Genomic DNA, 19876 nt, shown 5'->3' with positions numbered 1-19876 from the left:
GAAAGGAAACAAAACTTACAATAAACCTTCTTTTTATACCAATTGATGTAGTTGGATCTAAGTGGATTCATGTATTTGTGTAAAGTATGAATTTCAAAAATTTTGCTTATAAAGGAAACAAATAATCTAATTACATAAAAAGAAAAACACATAATTCATATTACAAATAATGTAATCACATCTAAAAAAATAAAAATCTATTAAAATAAGATAAAACGTATATTTTATTTTGAGATTTTTATTTTTGACACTTAGTGAATTGTGGTAAATTCACCACCACAATACCAACAATTGATTGCTCAATAAAACAAACTTACCACTTATTCTTTAATAATACTTTCAATTTGAATTTTACGTAGATAAGATATAGAACCCTAGACTATAAGATGACAATTGATTTTGTCTTTTTTTTTTAATTAATGATTTTAAAAAAAAAATCAACCAAGAATGAAAGAGAGAAAGAGAGGCGCGGTAAAGCTAAGAGGAGGAGGAAGAGAGAAGTGGTGGCAGAAACCTTTTCAAGAAAGATACGTAAGCTTATTTTCTTCTAATCTCTTTATTTTTTATTAAAACTCTTACTTCAAAAGATTTAATCAAAATTTATGATTTGTTGATATTGTAAGTATTGTTCTTTTAGTTAATTTAATTCAGTTTTTGATGACTAAATTTCTCAACTGAATTGATCGAACTTGAATTAATATGAATTTAAATTATTATATATATTAATATATTTTTTATTTTTATATTATTCAATAAATATATTTTAAATTTAAAATGTTGTTTGATCAAATTAATTGAAGGAGTTGTATTAAGTATAATAATTTGATTCAGTTAAATTTTTATATACAATTAATTAAATTTGTTCGAATTTTAAAATTTTAATATTGAATTGACCATTTGCACACCCCAACAAGTAATTATATTTTCGAAAAGAAGACTAAAAAATAAGCTGCCGTTCGATCTGGGACGCAGTAATAAAATCAAGCGGCCAAAAGCAAAGGAAAACCTACACTTGTATTATACAAATAGACTCACAAACCCGACAGGCAAAGAAGGAAAAAAAAAAAAGGAAAAAGAGAAAGGAAAATGAAGAAGAGCATTGCTGATTCCTCCTTCCCATCTTAGAAAAACCAAACCCTTCTCCCTCTTCGATATTTTCTGAGTATTTCATTTTCTTCTTCACATTCCGCTAAACCGCCGCTTTTTAGATCTTTCGCTTAAGATCCAAACAAGGTAAACAAACACCATAGCTCCCTTATTTTTTGTTTTCAGACGATCAAATCGATTTATATTTTCGTTTTTGTTGTTGTTTTTTTTTGTTTTCAGGTGATCGAAGAATGGAGAACTTGGCGCAGTTAGAAGCGTTATGCGAAAGGCTATACAATTCGCAGGACTCGGCGGAGAGAGCTCATGCCGAGAACACTTTGAAATGCTTTTCTGTTAACACTGATTACATTTCGCAATGCCAATACATTCTTGAAAATGCTTTGACTCCTTACGCTTTGATGCTTGCTAGTTCAAGTCTTTTGAAACAAGTCACTGATCATAGCCTTGCTCTGCCGCTTCGTATCGATATCTGTATGTGGAGTATATCTTTTGCTTCTTGATGTTTTGCTCTTGCTTTCTGTTTTATTTTTCACAAGATTTAATTTAGTTTTGTTTTTGTAAAAAATTTTATAGGGACTTATCTTTTTAACTATTTGGCGACGAGAGGACCGAAGTTGGAACAGTTTGTTACTGCATCTTTGATTCAATTGTTAAGCCGGGTGACTAAGTTTGGATGGTTTGATGATGAAAGATTCCGTGACGTGGTTAAAGAGTCCACCAACTTCTTGAGTCAGGTGATTTGGTTGTCATTCTAGGCTCTCGGTTTAGTTGTTTCTTTACTAAAAGATTGCTTTAAATCAAAAGCAAGTGGGAGAAATCGAAATCCTGATAAGTGATTAATGGGATGCTGTTTTTTTTAAAGGCATGGTGCTGTTGTTAATGTAATTGTTTTATATTGTAAAAGGAAAACCGTGCATTTATAGACATTAAATTCTTCTGGAAGCAAAGGGCAATGTAGTAAAGGTAACAATTAAAATGACACCTTATTGCATGTGTGCGAGTATCTGTTGCATCATGTGTCTAAAGTTGGTCATTTTGTTTAATTCTGTTGATTGTACTGGTGTATAGATACACACCTGTATATATAATATGTGTATTGAGAAGTCTTTGGCTTCATAGCTTTTAGCCTTCTTACTTCCTTGCACCTGAAATGCGAGTTCAAATATTGAATCACTTCACTAAACCACTATGTGTTTTCTTTGTGCATGGCCAAACTGTCTTGTATAATTTTCTTAATGTGATATGCTCTATTGAAGTCAAAATACGCGTTTTGCAACTATTTTTGTTTGTTCATATTAGCATCATCAATTTTCAATTTTATTAGTATCTCCTGTTAAAATGCTTGTGCTGTTTTTGTGCATTGATGAATCGCTAACTTTTGAAGCTCACATTACTTGCTGTCTGCACTGTTAGTTTGTAGAGTTTGCTGAGGTTTCCTGCTTGTTGGCATTTTGCTTTACCAGGGAACTTCAGAACATTATGCCATCGGTTTGAAGATACTAAATCAACTTGTCTCTGAGATGAACCAGGTTATTTTCTACTTGATTCCTAGTTTATCATTCTGATGCTGGATAATTGCTAATTAGTATCGGATGGTATGAAACTTGCTCTTTTAATATGTTTTTGCCACGGGATTCCTGTGAAAGAATACATGCTTTTTGCTATGTTAATTTATGGGATGGAACATGCTGCATGTCCTTGACCTCCATCCTATTGATATGGTGGTGAGTTTGTATAATTTTTGTGTAGGTATTTTGTTGATAGCAAGAAACTGTGAGAAGGATTGCATTTGTTGGTCTTTTGTTATGTTATTTTCTCATGTCCGTTAAAATGAAGTTGTAATGAGTGAATTACTCTTCCGAAGATATTTTCTTGGCCCATTCTGTGTTTGCATCTGAAGTTTAGGGACAGTTATGAAGCATCCATATGTGGCTGTTCTTGATATGTTTCCAAGAATCTGGTGCTATCTTTTTATTGGGTACTAAGGAAGGTCGTTGATCAGCACTTTATAGTATGCCACAGTTCATATTACAATGGTGCCATTTGCAGTTTATGTTACCTGTGAACATGCATACTATTAACAGGAATATAGCATTAGAATAAACCTTAACATAGGCTTACCCCCTAACCCCTTCCCCCCCCCCCCCCCAACAAATTAAAATTATAAATGCTGTTACTTTTGTTGGAAGACACTAGATCCTAATTAGTGATCCCTAGGTTGTTTAACTTCACCTTTGATCCAGAACTGGGTACTGTTTAATACTCTAATTTTCCTTTTCTTTTTCTTTTCAATTACAATTACTCATTCATTTACTTGCAATGGAATTTTTTCATGTGCTTGCATGTTTCTTGACACCTTAACTTTCAGCCTAATCCTGGGTTGCCATCAACACATCATCGAAGGGTAGCTTGTTCCTTCAGGGATCAGTCACTTTTTCAAATATTCCAAATATCTTTAACATCACTGCGTCATCTGAAAAATGATGGTAACATGCTAATTTGCTCATGTTTTCTATTTGGATCCATTCCCTTCTCCTTGACTCCTTATTCTTGCCCTATTCATTTTTTTTCATGTGATTCTTTGTTGGTGATTATATGAAATATGCAGTTGCAAGTCGATTGCAAGAGCTGGCACTTTCTCTTGCACTGAAATGTTTATCCTTTGATTTTGTTGGGACATCAATTGATGAAAGTTCAGAAGAGTTTGGTACAGTTCAGGTATCTATGGAACATTTTCTCAACTGTGCACTTCTTTTAACTTTTAGTTGCTTGAAAGTCTCTCATTGGGCATTATTTGTAAATAACCAAGTATATGGTGTTAACCTTACAGATTCCATCATCTTGGAGGCCAGTATTGGAGGATTCTTCAACACTTCAGATATTTTTTGATTATTATTCCATTACTAAAGCTCCTCTTTCAAAGGAGGTTTGTTTATACTGTTTTAACATTTTCCTTGCTTTTTAATATATATTGTTTTAAATTGTTGGAAGCAATTATGCCTCACTGTTTGGAACTTCTTGTTTTAATTTTTTAGGTATCTAATTTAGGATCAGAATCCCGTGTAAACCAGATACTGGTATCTGGATAGCATTAAACTTTGAAATTAACATATTGTTTAGAAGGTTATGCATGGGTTATTAGTATATAAGTATGATGCTTCATTTTTCTGTAGGAGACCTTGCTATCCATGCTTTGTGATTGTGTTAGTTCTGTTTGATATGATAGATGATGTTTATAAATAGAACTGTTGTTGTGGTATTAATTTCTAAGGTTAATATATGTGTCCTGTGTATGTGGACAAACATGAACGAAGTCAATATATATATTTTGTATTATAAGTGAGAGATGGATGTAAGCATATGTTGGTTTTCACAAATTAATGTTCTGCTTATGATTAGTGTGATAATGCATGACATAGGTTGTTTTGTTCCCATTACTAGTGCCAAAGGAATATCACACTTACAATGGTGGAAATGAAAAGTCAACTGGTGAGGGATGAATTATGGTGCAAGGTTGGTTCAAGCAAAGAGGAGGTTTTAGGGAGGTGAAATTATGAACCGGTGATTTATTTAAAGCATTAAAAAAAAAACTCCTTGTTGAGGTAACTAGATAGGCTCAGAAAGGCTTTACAAGATTAGTTTCCCTTGCATAGTAGGTAGCTTGCTATAGTTTGTTTTGTGAATGTAATCTAGTACATGCATATATAGTTATATATGTATCTATGTTTATATGTATTCATGTTTGTATGTGTAGTTGTGTGTAATAAGGGCTTGAATGCAGTTTTGGTCCTGAATTTCTGTTAAATCGTCATCCTGGGCCAGGAAACGTTGGTTATGGTAACAATTAGGGTGACTGTCGCTACCCAACAAGTAGCAATAGTGTAGAAGTAGTTATTAAGTGATTGGTAGAGTGATCAATTGGAAGGTGATTAAATCAGTGTTGCAGGCATCTGTGTTAGTGGTTGTTGGGATATTGGAAAGAAATCAGATTAAGATTTGTGTTTGTGTGTGTGTGTAACCATAGGGTAATTCCAAGCCCATTATTTTTTGCTAAATTGTAACTGTAGCATAATTCATTGTCTAAGCCAATTTGATGTGCATGATATTCTCTTCTTGCATACGTGATTGCATTTGTTGGGTCTTTGACTTGAACTTTTTGCTAATAAGAATGAGAACAGCAAAAATCTTGCTGACTATTCCTAAAGTTTGACTATATCTTCTGTATATAGTTAGTCAGTGATTGCAATTATTTCTTATTGCCTGTTGTAGTGCTGTTGCATGTATGGTTTTAAAGCATAACTTGTTTTTTCTATTGAAATTAGTAAATTCAACTTATTATCTCGTTTTTTAATTGAATTTTCCTTGCTGATTATTGAAGGGTTTGCTATACTCAAACTTATATTCACACTATTAACCCTTTCTTTTAGGCACTGGAATGCTTGGTAAGACTAGCATCTGTAAGACGTTCTTTATTTGCAAATGAGGCAGCCCGTTCCAAGTTTTTGGCCCATCTAATGACAGGAACCAAAGAAATTCTCCAATCAGGACAAGGTATCGTTGGCTTGTATGCTATTATTATTAAGGTTTTAATTACTTTGTTGTCTTAATGATTCTTAGTTCTATTGGGGTCAATTTAAGGGAAAGTACTTCCATAGGCATAGCTTTCAAAGACATGCTTATAGAGCTGTTTGGACTGCCTTGTACTAAAATAGCTGTTAAACTGAATTTTGCAATTTTTACTTTTATGTCTCATATCTGGTTGGATGAAATATTTCTCTGAAGACCTGAATTATTGATCCCTCTAGTAGTTATTGGGTATGAATCACCAATTTGGGAAAATACTTAAACAAGGTTGGATTTATCTACTTATGGATCTGGATCCATGGGTAACAATTCTAAACTAAAATCTACTTGTGCAAGCCCTTTCATGCATAGAATTTTTCTGTTGATATTTGTTTGTTTGTGTGCTGAAATTTGTTAGTAATCACTTTTTATGTGGCTTAATTGTAATATGCTTCATTGGAAATCAAATAATAACAGTTAATTGATGTGTTGATTTTAGAGAAGTTTACACCAATGGCTTGACTCTTGGGCACTCCTGTCCTTTGAAATGGAACTGGGTTCTCAGGCTGTGTTTTGTATTCTATTATGTTTTTTTTTTTTTCAATTATTAATTTTTCCTTCAGTATTTATCAATTAAAAATCATGTCTACATTGGATGTCAGGTCTTGCTGATCATGATAATTACCATGAGTACTGTCGCCTTCTTGGACGTTTTAGGGTGAATTATCAGGTAATTCTATAAGTTCTATATCTTTTTTTCCTCCCATTTTCATGTTTGTTATTGCTTTTAAGTATCTTTATGCTGTGTGTATAAGTGGACATGCGTGTTTGTGGCTTATGTATGTCTGACAACTGCAAGTTATTATGTTTCTTTGTATGTTTGATGAACTGTATCTTTGTATGTTGTCTCTATGGTTCAACCTTTTTAGTTCATATAACTTATATGCGTTTTCTTCTGGCTGTGTGGCTTGGTAATATCATCCCAAGAGATCTTGCAAATTTAGTTTGGCCTGGTGGCAACTTCTGGAGGAAATTCTATGGGAGTAGATTTGCTCTAAAAATGTTGTAAAGAGAAGCTAAGCTACTGTTAGTGGAAAAGCATTGTAGGATGTAGAAAACTATTGGTAGGATTTTGTTTATTTTTAATAAATAAATTAACTGAAAGACTCAACTTCATTAAACCAAGTCATACGTTATAAAGTGAAACAATAAATAAATAAAGAACCGTTCTGTTAATTGGAAACTGTTGAGAGGAAAAACAAGAGTTTTATTCTGTGTCATGAAAATATTATTTTCAGTCAGCCTATATATATACATATATATATATATATATATTATATATATTATATATACATATGCATATATATATACATATGCATATATACATATGCATATGTATATACATATGCATATGTATAAGGAAAATATTTGATGCACTAACAGTGTACAGCTTCTATACACTATCAGGCCACCAAATCCTGACACCTCACTAATGAGGTATTTTTTTGAANCAGCCCTAAAATAGGAAGTTATCATAAATATAGAAAGCACAATATTAGGCTCTAATAGTCAGACACAAAATACAATAATTATTTTTCAAATTATTCCTAAAAATTCTCCACCAAACACCATCTGTTATTTTTTCTTTTATGAAATTCCGGTCAATCTCTATATGTTTTGTTCGATCATGTTGAACCGGATTGTGAGCTATACTAATAGTAGCCTTGTTATCATAGAACAAGGATAGACATTTCCCTTCTGACAATCAGAATTCTTCCATTACTTTCTGCAGCCATGGTAATTCACAAACACCCTGTGCCATAGCTCTATATTCTGCTTCTGCAGTTGACCGAGCTACCACATTTTGTTTTTTGCTCCTCTAAGTATCTAAATTTCCACCTATAACTGTGCAATAACCAGATGTTGACCTATCATCAGGAGATCCAGCCCAATCTGCATTTGTAAAAGCTTCTATCTTTAGGTGACCATGTTTAGAGAAGAGCAGTCCTTTTCTAGGTACAGATTTCAGGTATCTTAAAATGCGGAAAACAGCCTCTAGATGAGAATCCCGAGGGTCATGCATATATTGACTTACCAAACTTACGACATAAGCTATGTCTGGTCTGGTGTGTGAGAGATAAATCAATCTCCCAACCAACCTCTGATATTGGCCTAAATCAAGTGACTCACCCACTTCTGCTTGTAATTTGTGATTGCCTTCAATAGGAAAATCTACTGGTTTACATCCCAACATATCGGTTTCTTCAAGGAGATCCAAAATATATTTCATTTGAGAAATAAAGATTCCTTGATCAGATCAGCAACGTTTATTCCAAGGAAATATCACAACATACCCAAATCCTTTATCTCAAACTCCTAAGCTAAAAGTTTTATGAGTTGGGCAATCTCTTTCTTATCATCCCCAGTCACAACTATATCGTTGACATAAACAATATGTGATCTGACCATTACAGTGTTTAATAAACAAGGTATATCAGCATTGCTTTGATGATATGCAAATGAGATCATGGCCTTACTGAACCTATTGAGCCATGCCCTAGGTGACTACTTCAAACCATGTAATGCTTTCTTTAATCTACAAACCTTCCCTTTAGTCTTCTCATCATCAAATCCTGGAGGAATTTCCATATACACCTCTTCCTCCAAGTTTCCATGTAGGAAGGCATTCTTGATATCACTGTTGTAGGTCCCAATCAAGGTTAGCTGCACATGATAACATGATTTTGATAGTATTCATTTTTGCAACAGGAGCAAAAGTCTCTTGATAGTCCACCTCATAGGTCTGGGAGAAGCCCTTTGCCACTAGTCTAGCTTTGTACCTTTCGACTAAACCATCTGTCATATGTTTCATTGTAAACATCCATTTGCATCCAATTGGTTTCTTTCCCAATGGGGGAGTAACAAGTTCCCAAGTCTGATTTTTTGCCAAAGCCTTCATGTCTTCAACCATTGCCTCTTTCTATTTCGGATCATGATATGCTTCTTGCCAACCCTATGGAATAGAAACGGAAGAAACAAACAATACAAAGGTTTTATAGGAAGGAGACAAAGAATCATAGGAAACAAAGTTAGAAATAGGATGTTAGTACAAGCTTTGACTCCTTTTCTGATAGCAATAGGAACATCAAGATCATTAGTAATGGAATTAGAATTACAGCAATCAAAGTTAAAGGAGACACATCATACATTTTTAGGGATTGAACTCAGAGATGGCGCTTGATCAGGTATTACATACTGGATGGCTTTATTTGTCTTTTCGTGTTGTGTATAGGTTTTCAAATCCGGCCTATCCAATCGCCTAGTTTTAGGTTGTTCCTTGTCATAACTAGGATTTTGACTAAAAAACTGTATAAGGGCAGGTGCTATCACGTCTACCTCTTCCTCCTTATTCTCCCCTTGAAGAGGTGATTGAGGTGTATAAAAATAAAGCTCAGACTCCCTAAAGGTAACATCCATACTTACAAAGTACTTTCTTGAGGGTGGATGATAACACTTATATCCCTTTTGAGTTGCAGAGTAGCCAGCAAACACACATTTAAGGGCCGTAGGTTCTAACTTACCTACTTTCCTCTTGTGAACAAAACACATCCGAAAATTTTTGAAGGAACAATATATGCATTACTACCTTGTAGAACTTCTAAAGGACTCCTAAAATTAAGTGTTTTTAGGGGCATTTTGTTAATAAAGTATGCGACTGAAAGTACTGCATTGCCTCAATAAACCTTTGGAACATTCATAGTAAACATGAGAGATCGAGCCACTTCTAATAGATGCCTGTTCTTCCTTTCAGACACTCCATTTTGTGCACTAGTGTCCACACAGCTAGTTTGGTACCATATCCCAATTGGAATATAGATATGCACTAAACATACCATCCATGTATTTTGTACCATTGTCAGTTCTCAGAATCTGAACCTTGGCATCAAATTGTGCACAAATCAATTTGTGAAATGGTTGAAAACAAGAAAAAATCTCATTCTTTGCTTTTATCAAATAAATCCAAGTTAATCTAGTACAACAATCGATAAAGGTAACAAACCATCTGTAATTGGATAGAGAAACTGTTCGACTAGGTCCCTACATATCAGAATGAATAGTCTTAAAAGGAACTAAACTCTTATTATTAATTGAAGTATAAGAATGTCTGGTGTGTTTAGCTAATTCACAAGCATCACAGAATAACAAATCCAACTTGCATTGTTTAAACAAACTAGGATATAATCTTTCTAAACTAGAAAAAGAGTGGTGTCCTAATCGTCTATGCCGCTGGATTGTTTCTTGGTTAACATTCATAGATTCTCCTAATAGGGCTAGGGTTATACTAGGAATCGAGGTACTGCAACCTTTTTCTAGTAGATACAAGCCATTTTGTAGTCTACCAAAGCTAATCGTTCTCCTTGTTTTTGGGTCTTGAAAACACAATAAGTGGAAAGAATTCAACTTTGCAATTAAGTGCTTTTGTAATTGAACTAACAGATAAAAGGCTACTAGGAAGACTACGAACATGAAGGACTAAAGAGATTAATGGCGGGAGTACCTTTGATTGAACCTATTCTAGATATAGAGGTTAAAGATCCATCCGCTATACGGACTTTATCATTGTCTGAACATAGAGAATAAGTTGAAAATTTATTGGAAGAGCCTGTCATATGTTTGTTTGCTCCAGAATCTATAATCCATGAATCATTATGAGTATCAAGATTGGCAAGAAAAGTAGTACCTGTTTCGATAAAATTGGAGGAAGCAACTGTGGTTTATTGAGAAGCAAGCTAAGACAAAAGACGCTTTAGGGTTTGTACTTCTTCATTGGAAAGACTCTCAGTATTAGTTCTCTCTAGGTATTTCTACTATTTCGGATAGGTTAGCTTGTGGTCTTCACGAGCCCATCTCCACGACTCCTAGTTGGTCGACCATTCAGCTTCCAACGAGTCTCCTTAGTATGCCTTGTCTTCCCATAATAATCATAGTGTAAATGGCCATTGTCTGATTGACCTTGGATCATATTCTATATTTAAACCAGCAAGAAAATCATATATGTGTTCCTTTTTCACTAATTTCTGAAAATTGGCTGCATCTTCAGAACATGCTGCTTGGAAATCTTGGTAATAGTTGAGTTCCTGCCATAAACCACTCAATTCAGCTTAGTATTGAGCAATAGTCATCTCACCTTGTTTCGTCTCATGCACCTTATTCCGCAATTCATAAATCTATGCATCATTGCCCACTTGAGAATAGGTTTGAGATGTTGCATTCCAAATTTTAGATGCAGTATTTAGTAACAGGTAACCTCGGGCAATTTGAGGTTGCATGGAATTAATGAGCCATGACATTACAAGAGAGTTTTCAGATTCCCACCGGTTGTAGGTGGGACTGGTGACCTTTGGTTTTTGTTTATTCCCAGTAACATATCTTTCAGACCTCTAGCTTGGATGAACAATAGATAAAATCTTGACCACGCAAGATAATTAGTTCCATCTAGCTTTGTGGGACTGATTTGTAATGAGGGATTCTCACGGATCAAACCAATCTTATTGTAAGCAGCTGTTTTCTTCCCATCAGCCATGCTTTGAAACACTGCAGTAAAAAATGCACAAACTACTTGCAAAATACCCAGTCAAGCAAGGCTTCTGGCAGCTGTCAAGGGTAGCACACAAGATTCCCCTATTGCCGAGCTATAAAAAAAATAGCTTCTTTAGTCGATAGAAGCTTTGATACCATGTTGAGAGGAAAAAACAAGAGAGTTTTTATTCTGTCATGAAAAATATTTTTCACAGCAGCCTATATATATACATGTTAACCCTAAAACAGCCCTAAAATAGGAAGTTATCACTAATATAGAAAGCACAATATTAGGCCCTAATAATCAGACACAAAATACAATAATTATTCCTCAAATTATTCCTAAAAAATCTCTAGCAAACACAAGTCAACAGAAAAAAAAAAAATCAGATTAAAACAAAATGAAATCAAGTGGAAAAATTGAAACACATGAAACAGATGAGCGTGGAATAATATAATTCTCCTTATAATTTTATAAATTATTAAGGTTAAAGTGATAATGTAAAAAATCTGATTAAGTATTTGTTACTACAGATTAGTACATTTTGGAACAGCTTTGACTTATAGCTTTGTCTAAAAGCCCAAAATGGACTTCTGCATAAGTTAGACATTTAAAAATTAGAGAGCCAGACAGATTGCTTCTGCTTTTGTAGTAGAAAAGCTCTTCCATAAGTCGGGCCAAACATCCACTTACCCATTTTGGAAAAGTCTCGATGGAATGGTTAACAGAGTATATTTTTCAGTTTGTGTGGCTGGTGAAGTAGGTTTAAGTGCTGAATGCCTTGAAGCTAACTAACCGAACGTGATAATCTTTTGGTAAGTTGTTGACAATAAAAATCTTCTTATTTTACTTTGGAATTTGTTATGCCATTTGTTGTTAGCACTGGTTTAAAATTTAATTTTATATTTTGTTGAGATGTAGAAGCTAAATGGCTAATAAAAGTTTTGGAACCGAATGCTAAAGTGGCTTTGATTAATCATCTCTAACCAATTCATCTGATCTCCTTTGGTTTGATTTATGTTCTTGTGTGATTCTACTCAAGTCCATATATGCCTCTGTGTGGTAGCCTTCATTCATATTTTTTGGCTCTAAGGCACACAGGGGTTGCTATGTGCCATGCAGTTGCAGAAAATTTTGTAAACAGTCTTGATACAATTCAACTGTCCCTGTTTTTATGTGTGATGATTTTGATATAAGCAGGAGTTTGCCATATTGTGTGATTTATTTGTTAATTTTTGGCTTTATTTTTCTGTTTCTGATTCTGAACCATTAAATTGCTAGCTGATTTTATCATCTTAGTTGCAATGCTGGCGGATCATGTGTTTTTGTTACTTAATGACACTCGTAAATGAATTTGATTTGTTACTTTGCAATAACAAGAATTAATGCTCATGTTCACGAAATTTGTAAAATTGTGTCACAGTTGTCAGAGCTAGTGAATGTGGAGGGCTATAGTGATTGGATACGATTGGTTGCTGAGTTCACTTTGAAGTCTTTGCAATCCTGGCAGGTTGATTGATGTTTATTACTTCAAGTATTTAGGAAAATAATTTATGTTCTTATGTGGCTTAATGAGGCCTCCAACAACCTGTAAACTATTTTTCTAGGACCTTGAGCCATTACTTGTGAACCATTTGTTTGAGAACCTTGAACCATTTACTTTTGATCCATAATACCTTCTGCAACAGAAGCTTATTAAGTTTATACTTTTGTACTAGTGGGCCAGTAGCAGTGTATACTACCTATTAGGGCTATGGTCCAGATTGGTGTCATCTGTTCCATATCTGAAGGGTGATGCTCCAAGTTTGCTGGATGAATTTGTTCCTAAGATCACCGAGAGTTTTCTCACATCAAGATTCAACTCCGTGCAGGTATCTTGCCTCTTGCTTAGCCTTTGGGATTAATTGATATAATTTGAATATTATTTTCCCTTTTCTGTGTGTTCTGTAGGCTGGATTCCCCGATGATCTTTCTGAGAATCCATTGGATAATGTTGAACTGCTTCAGGATCAGCTGGATTGCTTTCCTTACCTTTGCAGATTCCAGGTTTAATAGCTATTTCTTCTCGTTACTTTCATTTGTTTGAAGATGGTCTGGATTTTTTAAGCATTTCTTTAGCTCCCTTATCTCAGATTTGCATGTCTTTCCTTGTTGGAAGTCTCCAAATGAATGCCATATTTAGAATTTATGAGTTTTCTTTTAAGTATTTAAAAACCTTTAAGCTTTAGTAGCTGGGAAAAAGTTTCAGAATTTCATTGCAAGGAAAAAAAAAGTCAAAGGGCATTTATTACATCTTACAAAACTTATGCTGATCAACTGTGATATGTAGAATGAGCAGAGGATCTGATACTTTTAATTCCTAATCTTCTTTTGAATTGTGTTTTATTATACTATTTTATTGGCTTCTTGATTTCTTTATATACTTGAGTTGCAGTATGAAAGCAGTGGCTTGTATATAATAAACATGATGGAGCCTATTCTGCAGTCATACACGGTATGGTAATTTATCGGTGAGGCCTCGTTTTGGAGTTGGCATATTGACAGATATTTTCACTTGATGGTTCTACTCTATTCAATACTTTTAATTCACTTTTGCAGGAAAGAGCAAGATTGCAGACCTGTGATAAAAATGAACTCTCTGTTATTGAAGCTAAACTCACTTGGATTGTTCATATTATTGCTGCCATTCTTAAGATAAAACAATGTACTGGTTGTAGGTAAGAAATTATTTACTTTTTATTTTAGTTTTGTTAACTGTAAAATTACATTATTCCTTTAAGTCTGACCCAATAACCAAAATGTCCCAAACATTCTAATTGTAGCAGTCATGTGACTGCTTTCAAGAAATAATGATCACATTCTTTTAGAGTGGGCATTAAATTTATCAAATTAGTTGCCACATCAGTGTCACGTGTTAACATGAATGCCACATTTCAGCTTATTTGACATTCTAATGTGAAAATTTGATTAAAATGAAAAAAATTGAAAAGTTAACTAATAATAACTGAAATATTGGTGTAGTTTGAATTTTAATGAAAGCTGAATAGCAATTGTGTTTAGCTCACTGAAAGACAACCACAAAATACAACAACACCTATCTTTGCTTTCTTTCAGAAGGAAATGAAAATGAAAAATATCTCATGTTAAAGAAAAGAGAGATGACCCAATAAATAAAAAACCCATTTTTAAAATTGATCCACCTAAATATCCACAAGTGAAATTTGAGAGATTCCTGGTGGTCGTTTCACAAGTGAAATGAATGAAAAAAGATTTTGAAGTCAATTCCCTCAAACCTGTTTATCAGAGAAGAACTCTATTGTTAGAACATATCAGGAGATCTTGCTTTTATTACTGTTTTAACTTATAGCCTCTCTAGGAAATTAAGGGTGGGATTTGGAATGACTAGAACCAACTTTTTAGCATCCTGGACATTGATTTTGGTAGTTACACAGTTGGAGGGTTTTCTCTTTGTCCTTGTAGTTATGGAGATCTTTCTATATTGTCCTCCGTTTCTTCTGTTTTCCATTAAATCAGCAAATTTCTGGGTATAATTTTAAAAATTCAATTAAATACAAAAAGTAATTACATAATTAAGTTTCCCTGTGGGAATGAGCTTTAAAGGGAGAGATCTGTCCAGACATCTGAGATTCTATGAGCTGGAGAATTGGGGTTTCTGGACTAGGTTTGAAGAGTATGCAAAGGAAAAAATAATAGATAGAGGGTGTATGGTTTGAGGACATTGCAATGAGAGTGATTTTAGAGAGGTATAAAAGAAGAAAGGATTTAAGGGGAAATCAGAATGAAGAGAGAAAATTGTGGTAGTTAGTGTAGATAGAAGAAAACTGAAAAAGGAGAAAGAAGAAAACTGAAAAAGGAGAAAGAAGAATTAAAAAAAGGGAAAAAAATTGCAAACTAAGTCAAATATGAACATATCAGGTTGTTAATATGGCATATTTAACATTAACTAACTGAACGATTTAATTGATCTTTCTTGAAAATTTTGGTCACTTGATTGTTAATATGAAATTGTGTGGACATTTTAGTCATATTGTTCGAACTTTTGGGATGGTATTTTTAGTTTTACTTGGCTGGCATCCTTCAGAGTTATCGATCTCTGCTACATTTCTTTCATGCAGTATGGAGTCACAAGAAGTGCTTGATGCAGAACTCTCAGCTCGCGTTCTGCAGTTAATAAATGTCACTGATAGTGGATTACACAGTCAGGTATACCAGGAGTGGTAACTCAGTTTAGATAATATTTATTTTTAATTAAATATATAAATTAAGTTGTATGATTTGGACGTTGAAGTTCTATTTTTCTCCCCTTATGATTGTATAACTATGTTGCTTGGACTTGTCAAAAGTTGATTACCTTTGTTGAGACAAGGGTTTGGGATCTATTTTGACACAGTGGAAAGCCCAAGGCATGTGTTCATGGCATGCCAACAACATTGTTGGCAGCAGACAGGATTTCTAGATTGTTGGTGCCATGGTGGGTAAGGATAGAAAAGGTTTAAGTATGTCAATGAGAGAGAAGGAAACAAAAAAAAAAAAACAAAGAAGCTAAAATAGGGAGGAAGAAAGATGAAGTGGCATGATCAAAGTGGTTTCATCTTGGCAGCCTGCTGCCATCACAAAGATGATGACAATGAGAGGAAGCTGGTGTGCTTGTGTGTTCTAAAGGGGGAGGGGAAAAGAAATAAGGTTTAACGTGATTCCTGGGTTTTGGACTTAATCTTGAACTAATAATTCATGGTCTAGTTGGTTATTTGGGTTTCTTTTAAACCTTCTTTTAATCTGCTGTGTTTCCTATAACGAAATTGGGCTAATAATACTCTTTTGTTTTTGAGTTTCTAAATGGTGTGAGCCTTTTACAAATAAAATGGACTAGTTTCACGTCACAACACTTGCTTTTCCAATTTTTCCCATAGAGAATAAGCTAACTCTGTGATTCAGGAGCATCCTAGACTTTTACTGAGTGGTAATATTGATGATAATGATTTCTGTGATCTTGTGCTCATGAATACTGCTCATATTTTCTTGGGCAAACCTTGGTAATGTAATCATGACATGGAACTTCACACTAAGCTTAATGCTTATGCATTTTCTAGAGGTGATAACCTACAAAAGAAAGTTGTTAAAATAAAGCTGTTCATTCCTTTTTTTGTAGCAATATAAATGGTTTTTATCTGAGGAGGAGTTTGAAGCTGAGAGTAGTTGACGTAAAGGTTTTTATCTTATAGTTAGCAAGTTTATGACTTTGTGTAGAATGACCAGATTGGTGAATTACTATAACAAGGTCTTGAAGGTTAGCAGTTGTTAGAAGAATCTCAAGAGTTGGTTAGCGCTGATTTGCCATCTGTTTTACTGCAAACCATGATTTTCTAACATGCAAGTGATTTGGTTCTAGAGCTGCATTAGCTTACATGCCAGCTTGTAGGATGCCTATTTCATGAGATGATAATCCCTGGTGCTTGTCTAGCCTTGCTCCTATACAGGATTGTTCATCGATGATGTGAGGTTGGCTTGCCACTTACAGAATTACCATCAAATATTGGTTTCCTGACCTTGTTTAGGAAACATATTCAGTTAGTTACTGAATCTGTGGTGTTCTCTAAATCTGATCTAAAAAGTCATTACCAGCCATGCTAAGGGGTGGTGATGAGTGGAAAATGGTCTTTGTGAATGGGTAGGGGTAATGTTTGATCTCTAATGCATCAAGCACGTCTAGGCAAAGTTCTGAAATGAAATTTGGCTGGTAATGCTTAAGGTGTATTTGAGTGGTGTAAGATGCATGTTTAGTGTTTGTCAAGAATAATGGGTTAAGTGGTGTTATCTCACAGTTAATAGTGTTTGTTGTGGCCTTATATTCAACTTGAGCCTCTTCACCTATTGTTGATTGGTTTTAGATTGGATGCCTAGCATGGCACCCCAAGTTGATTTGCTCTGTTTGTTTTTTGTTATTTGTTGTTAGTTGTCAATGTGGTAGGCTTATTTATTTCGGTTGTTAGTATTTGGCCTACATGTGAGAAGTGTTATTACCCACATCAGTTTAATTTGATGATTTGTTGCAGCCTTATTAAGGTTATGCCTTTTCACCTATGGCTAATTGGTTTATGGTGGATGCTTAACAATACGTATAGCTTTTGTATTCTTGGATCTATAATTGCAACTGTTGTGGAGTATAGTGTTAAATTCTAGCATGTTTTAATGTGGGAAGACCTAGGTGCAACATCAAAAGAAAAATATTACTATTATTATCTTATTCTAGAAAATAGGGGGATAATTTGTTTGAAATTTGAAGGATAAGATGTTGCAACCATTTTATTATCTATAGATTGTTGCCTTTTGTTGTGTGAATGGTTAGATTAATAGTAAGGCTCTATTGATGTTGTTGGGATCAAAATGTTTGATTTTCTTCCATGCTTTGATATGCAAGTTCTGTTCATTGAGGAGGTTAAGCTTAATTTGTTGTATGAATGGAAGTGGCATGATTGTTATTGTTGCCTGTGGGTCAATGTTTTCATTGACATGGCAATTTTTTGTTTGTCACCATTGTCTTTAGTTAATATGCTGGAAGTTTATTATTTCAAAATTATATACTGGAAGTTGAAGGGCTGAACATCTGATGACTTAATCCAATGGAAAAGGGGAGGATTATTTTAATCCTATGGGCTAGGATGATAGGTATAGGGTAGGTTTGCACACACCAAATATTGGATGGAATGATAGTATCTAATAAAATCCACTTACCTTATTTTATCCATCCTCCATTATCCTGTGCACCAAATGCACCCTCATTCCTTCCATACTAAACTTGAAAGACTATTACCTACTATTGAACATCTGCTTATCTATTTTCTTGATAGTCCATTAATCATGTTCTCAATCACCCACTTTAATGGGTAGATCCTTTACATGTACTGAACATGTTGTGGCCTTCTCTTGTTATGCATTGAAGCATTATTATTAATCCACGAACAATATTTCTTGAATTTTACAATTTTGTGTCATTGATTCCATGAATTTGGCATTTGGCAGAGGTATGGTGAGTTAAGTAAACAAAGACTTGATCGAGCAATTCTTACCTTCTTTCAGCATTTTCGCAAGTCTTATGTCGGTGATCAAGCAATGCATTCATCTAAGGTAAAAAAAGTTCTTTTTTATTTTTTGTAAAATCTAGTGGTTTGTATGTTAGTTGAGCCTTTCACTTTCTGTTACAGCAGTTATATGCTCGTTTATCTGAGCTGCTTGGACTCCATGATCACCTATTACTGTTAAATGTGATTGTTGGGAAGATAGCTACAAATCTAAAGTGCTACACAGAGGTGAGTGTTTTGTTCTTGCTACGTCTTGGTATTATCATGCCGATGGTCGATACATTAGCTTAATTGTTGTTTATTTCAGAGTGAGGAAGTCATTGATCATACTCTAAGTTTATTCTTGGAGCTGGCATCTGGGTAAGCTTTTCTCAGTTTTTGTCTAATAGAATTAAAGCTGTTTGTTGTTTGGTCTGATAAAAGTCGTGCACTTCCCAATACAGTAATTTGCTTGTTTGACCAATGAATAATTTCGGCAGATACATGACTGGAAAGTTGCTTCTGAAGCTGGAGACTGTTAAATTTATAATTGCAAATCATACTGTAATTCCACTCACAACATATTTCTTTTTTGTCTAATTGCTTTAATTTGTTTGTTTTACATGAATTCTTGATGATGAAATTATTTCTTGAAACTTTATTTCAGAGAGAGCATTTTCCTTTCCTAGAAGAATATAGATGCTCCCGTAGCAGGACAACTTTCTATTACACCATTGGTTGGTTGATATTCATGGAGGATAGCCCTGTGAAATTCAAGTCTTCAATGGAACCTCTTTTGCAAGTACTCTCTCTCTCTTTTACAAAGTGACATGATAATCCCCTTTACATATGCTTATTGGTACCAATATTTGTTATGATTCGTATCATAACCTTTGAAGGATGAAGTTGGCTGCTTTTTGGGGGATGGGAAATGCAAGTAGTATCTGCTTTAATGGGTTGTCATTTATGCTATAAGGATGTTCGACAGGATGCCTCTGTAATTTCTTTGGAAGCTCTGTGTGCTTTTGTTGAGGTTATGGGTTGTCTTCTTGTTATTTGATTGTTCTAGCTTCATTAGACTTAAATTAGTTAATTGTTATAAGGTATGGGGTAACAGACTTGGAGTTGTCCTTCTGGATTGGTTCATATTGGCTATGTGTTGGGACCTCTTTTTGTTGAAATTTGTATTTCAACTATTTATTAATAAAATTATGCTTGCTTTTCAAAAAAAAAAAAAAACTGTCAGCATAAAAATTGTTATTGTATGACTTAAAGTGCATAAATGCCAATTCTCTGTTTTTATGGTTTTTAACATGATATTGTTCTGTTGTTTTTCCATTATTTATCTTTTCATTTACACTTTAGTCATTAAAATAATGTTTTGTGGTGCTTCAGGTCTTTCTCAGTCTGGAGTCAACACCTGATTCGGTATTTCGTACTGATGCAGTTAAGTATGCTTTAATTGGATTAATGAGGGATCTTAGAGGTATTGCGATGGCCACAAACAGGTTTGTATTATGTGCAATACGTGAATTCTTCTAAATGT

General features: G+C 34.2%; 1 protein-coding gene across 2 annotated transcripts in view; it reads left to right on the top strand.

Annotated features, from left to right (window-relative positions):
* The window catches only part of LOC18586961 (exportin-7), a 30949-nt gene continuing 12113 nt past the window's right edge, over window positions 1041–19876 (top strand). Inside the window, exons 1-21 of one of the 2 annotated variants that reach the window (XM_018129453.1) lie at window positions 1041–1233; window positions 1327–1578; window positions 1681–1841; window positions 2571–2636; window positions 3476–3593; window positions 3716–3825; window positions 3938–4033; window positions 5535–5658; window positions 6333–6400; window positions 12675–12761; window positions 12970–13122; window positions 13202–13297; window positions 13686–13745; window positions 13850–13968; window positions 15388–15475; window positions 18293–18397; window positions 18478–18579; window positions 18659–18711; window positions 18831–18894; window positions 18998–19132; window positions 19726–19838. In XM_018129453.1, coding sequence (XP_017984942.1) covers window positions 1338–1578; window positions 1681–1841; window positions 2571–2636; window positions 3476–3593; window positions 3716–3825; window positions 3938–4033; window positions 5535–5658; window positions 6333–6400; window positions 12675–12761; window positions 12970–13122; window positions 13202–13297; window positions 13686–13745; window positions 13850–13968; window positions 15388–15475; window positions 18293–18397; window positions 18478–18579; window positions 18659–18711; window positions 18831–18894; window positions 18998–19132; window positions 19726–19838 — 2159 coding nt within the window. In that variant the 5' untranslated portion in view covers window positions 1041–1233; window positions 1327–1337. Of the gene's footprint in view, window positions 1234–1326; window positions 1579–1680; window positions 1842–2570; window positions 2637–3475; window positions 3594–3715; window positions 3826–3937; window positions 4034–5534; window positions 5659–6332; window positions 6401–12674; window positions 12762–12969; window positions 13123–13201; window positions 13298–13685; window positions 13746–13849; window positions 13969–15387; window positions 15476–18292; window positions 18398–18474; window positions 18580–18658; window positions 18712–18830; window positions 18895–18997; window positions 19133–19725; window positions 19839–19876 lie in introns of both variants that reach the window. The other variant, XM_018129452.1, reaches the window with a different exon arrangement.

The sequence above is a fragment of the Theobroma cacao genome, chromosome 10 (assembly GCF_000208745.1).
Source record: "Theobroma cacao cultivar B97-61/B2 chromosome 10, Criollo_cocoa_genome_V2, whole genome shotgun sequence".
Classification (NCBI taxonomy): domain Eukaryota; kingdom Viridiplantae; phylum Streptophyta; class Magnoliopsida; order Malvales; family Malvaceae; genus Theobroma; species Theobroma cacao.
The sequence above is the reverse complement of the archived record's forward strand: the minus strand, read 5'-3'. Positions and strand labels throughout refer to the sequence as shown.